Here is a 5321-nt window from a genome sequence, read left to right as displayed (position 1 = left end):
GACTGAAAAAATATAGTATAATTAACAAAAAATTAAAAGTACACACTTAAAATGTAGTTTGATGAGTTTTGACAAACATACATTTTGACACCACCATTGAGATATAAAACATTCTCATCATCCGAAAAGATTCCTTTAATTCCCTTCCCAACCACTGATCTGCTTTCTAACATCGTAGTGTTTTCTAGTGTTTCTTATAGATGGAATTATACATTATGTACTCAATTCTTACTTCTTTGACTCAGCATGAATTTGGTGGTGCCCATCACTAATTCATTTTTATTACTGCTGAATTCAGACCTTTAAGGGAGAGAAGACATAAATCAAATAATCACCTAATTAAGTAATTACAACAGCACCAAGTTCACCTAAGGATAAGTACAACTGAAAATGCATTACCTTGTTTGTTAACAATTCAATCAATATGACCTTGGTGTACAGTGGGGGGCTATAGGGTCATGATTGAGCTTGTGGGAAATAAATGAAAATAAATGTAAGCGAAGAATGACTCGAAAGAACCTCTGTCCTCACGGTCATTTTTTTAATGTGTCAGATGCTGGTGGGAGGCACTCTTCCTTAGCTCTTTACGCCCATCCCTGACACTTAACAGAGGAAAGGATCTGAGGCTGGTACCCCTCTCTTGCCGACTGTCGACGGCAACAGCCTCGCCCTGCACTGCCACCGCCACACAGACGGCAGTGTGTGGGCAGCTCGGACGTGGCACCTGCCCTCAGCCGCCCAATCCCGGGCGCCACGACGGTCACGTACACAGCAGCAGGTCTTTTTGCCCCGCCTCCGCGGCTCCGCTCCTGCGTGGGCCCAGCCCCGCCCACAGCCCGCGCAGTCCCGCGAGCCTGGCCTCGGCCGCCCCAGCTTTTAAGGAGCTCGCGAGGGCCAGGCTGCGCCTGCGTGGGGCGGCTGGTGGGCGGGGCGAGGGCCGCTGGGGCCGCGAAGTGGGGCTGCCCCGTGGGCTGCTAGTCGGGTCTGCACTGAGGGGCGCGGCGTCGCGGTGGGCCCCAGCCCGGCAACGGGAAGGCGAGCTGTCCTCTCTCCACCGCCCAAAGTAAACTTTGCCGCTCCTTCCGCGGCGCTCCCGAGTCCTCGCCGCCGCCGGGCCGCAGCAGTCCGCGAAGAACCGTCCTGCGTCAGGGCCTCGTTCTCGGCCCCGGCGCGGGGCCTGTGCGCCATGGACGCCACGGCGCTGGAGCGGGACGCCGTGCAGTTCGCCCGTCTGGCGGTGCAGCGCGACCACGAAGGCCGCTACTCCGAGGCGGTGTTTTACTACAAGGTAGGGCCGGGCCCGCAGCTTTGGTCGGAGTTGCTGAGTCGGAGTCCGGCTTGGGCCTGCGGCCGAGGGGCGGGGTCCAGGTGCCGAGGGAGCGGTCCCGGCTTTCCTTTTCCCTCATTCGCTTCCCGGCCCTCCTCTTGTTGGGAACGGCGAGCCGGACTGCAGAGGCCCACGCTGAGGCTGCGGGGTGGGGGAGCTGGGTCGCGTCTTGCAGACACTGCTTCTCCAGCTGTAGCCCTTACTGGCAGATGCCCACGGTTGAACCGCTTTGGGGGGCAGGTGTTAGATGTGGGTCGTTAGTAGCCAATTCTTGCTGTCACGTGGCTTTGATTTACAGCTAGCGGGAAATGGCCTGTGATATATATCAAAATAATGCATGCTCGTTAAATAAACTTAAAAAGAATAAAAACCATCTATCATAGCATTTGATATACAGTCTTGCGTCCTTAGCGATCTGATGTTTTCTGACAAATGTGTTCTTAGGCCGTTTTGTTCAGTGCGAACACGATAGAATGCGCTTACACCATCCTGAATGGTACAGCCTTCTCCATACCTAGGCTGTATGGCATAGCCTGTTGCTCCTAGGTTACAGGCCTGCGCAATATGTTGCTGTACTCAATGGTGTGTGCAGTTACACGCAATGGTAAGTATTTGTGCATCTAAACATAGAAAAGGCACAGTAAACATGCAGCATAAAAGATAAAAATACTACACCAGTTGTGGGGCACTTACCCACGAAAGGAGCTTGCAGGACTGGAAGTTGCTCTGAGTTGGTGAGTAGTGGTGAATGAATATGAAGGCCTAGGGCACTCACTGCTCCACTTTGTAAGCAGTGTACCTTTAGGCTACGCTAAATTTTTTTAATTTTCTTTCTTCAATAAAAAATTAACCTTAGTTTACTGTAACCCTTTTACTTCATAAACTTTTGAATTTTCTTTTTAACTCTTGTAATAGCTTAAAACGAACTTATTGTACAGCTACAGAAACATATTTTCTTTATATCTTTGGTAAGTTTTTTGTTTCATTTTTTTTTTTTTAACTCTTTAGTTAAAAACTAAGGTACACATTAGCCTAGGCATACACCGGGTCACGATCATCAATATTACTACTGTCTTCCATCTCCAATCTTGTCCCACTGTGAGATCTTCAGGGACAATAACAGGAATGAAACTGTCATCTCCTGTGATAACAGTGTCTCCTGAAATATCTCCTGAAGGACATGCCAGAGACTGTTTTATAGTTAACTTTTTTAATAATAGGAGTACACTAACAATACATAATATAGCATAGTAAATACGTAAACCAGTAACATAATTGTTGATTATCAAGTATTATGTACTCTACATAATTGTATGTGGTAGACTTTTACACTACTGGCACCCCAGTAGGTTTGTTTATACCAGCATCACCACAAACATCTGAGTAAAGTGTTGTGCTATGACGTTATGACCGCTATGACATGACCAGGCAGTGGGAGTTTTTCAACTCCATTATAATATTATGGGACCACTATCGTATATTCAGTCTGTTGTTGACTGAAATGTTATTTGGTGTGTGACTGTATATTTTTGTGTGTGTTTTTTTTTTTTTTGCATATGTGTATATACTTTTTTTTTACAAACTGGTTTATACTGTTTTTAGTAATAACTACACAGTAGTTCATTATATGGGTGTACCATATTTTATTTTTTTAAGAAACAGGGTCTTGCCCTGTCGCCAAGGCTGGAGGGCAGTGGCCCAGTAATCATAGCTCTTTGCAGCCTCAAACTGCAAAGCTCAACAAATCTCCTGCCTCGGTCTCCCAATTAGTGGGACTACAGGTGGACACAACCACATGTGGCTAATTTTTTTTTTTTTTTTTTTTGTAGAAATGGAGTCTCGCTGTGTTGCCCAGGCTGGTTTCGAACTCCTGGGTCAAGTGATCTTCCCGCCTTAGTCTCCCAAAATGCTGGGATTACAGGCGTGAGCCTCCGTGCCTGTCCAGTTTACTATAATTCATTTACAGACTCTTGGGCATTCAGTTCATTGTGTTTTTTCAACATCATAAGTAATGATGTAGTTCATATCCTTATGATTAATTCTTATGACTAGTGCAAATTTTTGCCTGAATTTTCTTTTGGATAAATTACCGGGGACAACAGAATTGCTACATCAAAGGGTATGAGCTTCTACAGTCCACTCTTTTCTCTCCAATTCTGAGGATTTGCAAGTGTACCCCTCCAGCTCTAGCTAGATTTGGAGGGAGCTGTGTCCTCATGATATTGTCACCTTTTCTTTTAGAAAGCATATCAGACTTTGATAATACTGTACAATACTAGTAACTTTTTTCCACAAGTGTATGTGCTATCAATAAAGTATGCTTTGTTTCAGATTAATATTTTGTTGCTTTCATTTTATAATCTATTTTTTCCTTTTTTTTGAGACAGAGTTTTGCTCTTGTTACTCAGGCAGGAGTGCAATAGCACGATCTTGACTCACTGCAACCTCCACCTACCAGGTTCAAGCGATTCTCCTGCCTCAGCGTCCTGAGTAACTGGGATTAAAGGCATGCACCACCATGCCCGGCTAAATTTGTGTTTTTAGTAGAGACCGAGTTTCTCCATGTTGGTCAGGCTGATCTGGAACTCCTGACCTCAGGTGATCCGCTGGCCTCGGCCTCCCAAAGTGCTGGGATTATAGGCGTGAGCCACTGCCCCTAGCCTATTTTTTTCTTTTTTTATTGATATGTAATGTACATAGTTTCAGGGTACATGTGGTAATTTAATACATTAATATAATTTTTAAGATAAATCAGCATACTTGGGATAGCCATCACCTTAACTACTTCACAGCTGAACTGTGCAGTAATTATTACTGAATATTATACTTTAATATTTATGCTAGGAACATTTGAATTAATCTAGCTATTTTGAAATGTACAAATTTTGTGAACTCTGGTCACTCTCTGATGTATCTAACAGTAGGTCTCTATTATAATCTGCTTTATATTTAGAGAGTTTTGGTGCATTTCAGAATTTGGTGCATTTTAGACTTTTTTGACAATTTCAGAAGGCATTGTTTAAGAGAAAAATTGTGTGTGTTTTGTGAAATAGCTTTGACAAATAACAGGTTAAAATAGTGCTATATAAGAACAGATCTTAATAAGGCAAAAGAAACTACTGTGCACTGCCCCTTGTTTTCCTATAGGCTTACATATATGTCACTTAGGAAGAAGTTTTCATCCTTGAGAAAGCCAAAAAAAGTGTTTGTACTTCTAGAAATTATTTATATAAGCTTCATCAGTTTAGTATTTAGTGTTTTCTGCCCAGTCCTTTGTATAAGCTATTTCTTTCTTGTCACTTTTGAATATAAATGAAATGAGTAAAATAAAATTGGCACCAGCTATTTTTTAAATTGGCTTTATTTTTTTTTTTTTTAGAGACAGGGTCTCATTCTGTCACCCACGCTGGCGGGCAGTGGTGAGATCATAGCTCACTTTAGCCCATTCCTGGCCTGGGCTATAGCAATCCTCCATGCTTAGCCTCCTGAGGAGCTGGGACCACAGGTGTGCACCACCATACCAGGCTCGTTTTTTTTTTTTTTTTTTCCCCCAGAAATGGAGATTTCACTATGTTGCCCAGTTAGTCTTGAACTCCTGGACTCAAGCAGTCCTCCCGCCTCAGACTCCTAAGTAAAAAAGCTTTTTTTTTTTTAAAGCAAAATAATTATTTGGAAATTAATCACATACAAGGTAACTGAAGGGGCAATATATGTGTATTATATACTTATATAATTTACGTGTATCAAAAACATTCCATTTATTGGATTTAAGTATAGCTATAATGTATTTAGATAATGATAGTATTTAAGATATATTTAATGTTTACATGTAAAGTTATACTTCCATCCTCTGAAATATCTGAGTTACAGAATCTGAGGAAGTCATATCTTTTCTACCCTACTGCCTTTAGGCTGAATTTTCGTTGTGGTTAAAACTGTACTTTTTTCTTCCTTCCTTCCTTCCTTCCTTCCTTCCTTCCTTCCTTCCTTCCTT

General features: G+C 42.8%; 1 protein-coding gene across 2 annotated transcripts in view; it reads left to right on the top strand.

Moving 5' to 3' along the window:
• Window positions 1-906: 906 nt before the first annotated feature.
• The window catches only part of CAPN7 (calpain 7), a 49111-nt gene continuing 44696 nt past the window's right edge, over window positions 907-5321 (top strand). Inside the window, exon 1 of one of the 2 annotated variants that reach the window (XM_031935268.1) lies at window positions 907-1288. In XM_031935268.1, the coding sequence (XP_031791128.1) occupies window positions 1187-1288 (102 nt within the window). In that variant the 5' untranslated portion in view covers window positions 907-1186. The remainder of the gene's footprint in view (window positions 1289-5321) is intronic. The other variant, XM_023207392.2, reaches the window with a different exon arrangement.

The sequence above is a fragment of the Piliocolobus tephrosceles genome, chromosome 2 (genome assembly GCF_002776525.5).
Source record: "Piliocolobus tephrosceles isolate RC106 chromosome 2, ASM277652v3, whole genome shotgun sequence".
Lineage (NCBI taxonomy): Eukaryota > Metazoa > Chordata > Mammalia > Primates > Cercopithecidae > Piliocolobus > Piliocolobus tephrosceles.
Note: the sequence above shows the minus strand (reverse complement) of the source record. Positions and strands in the feature narration are given on the sequence as shown.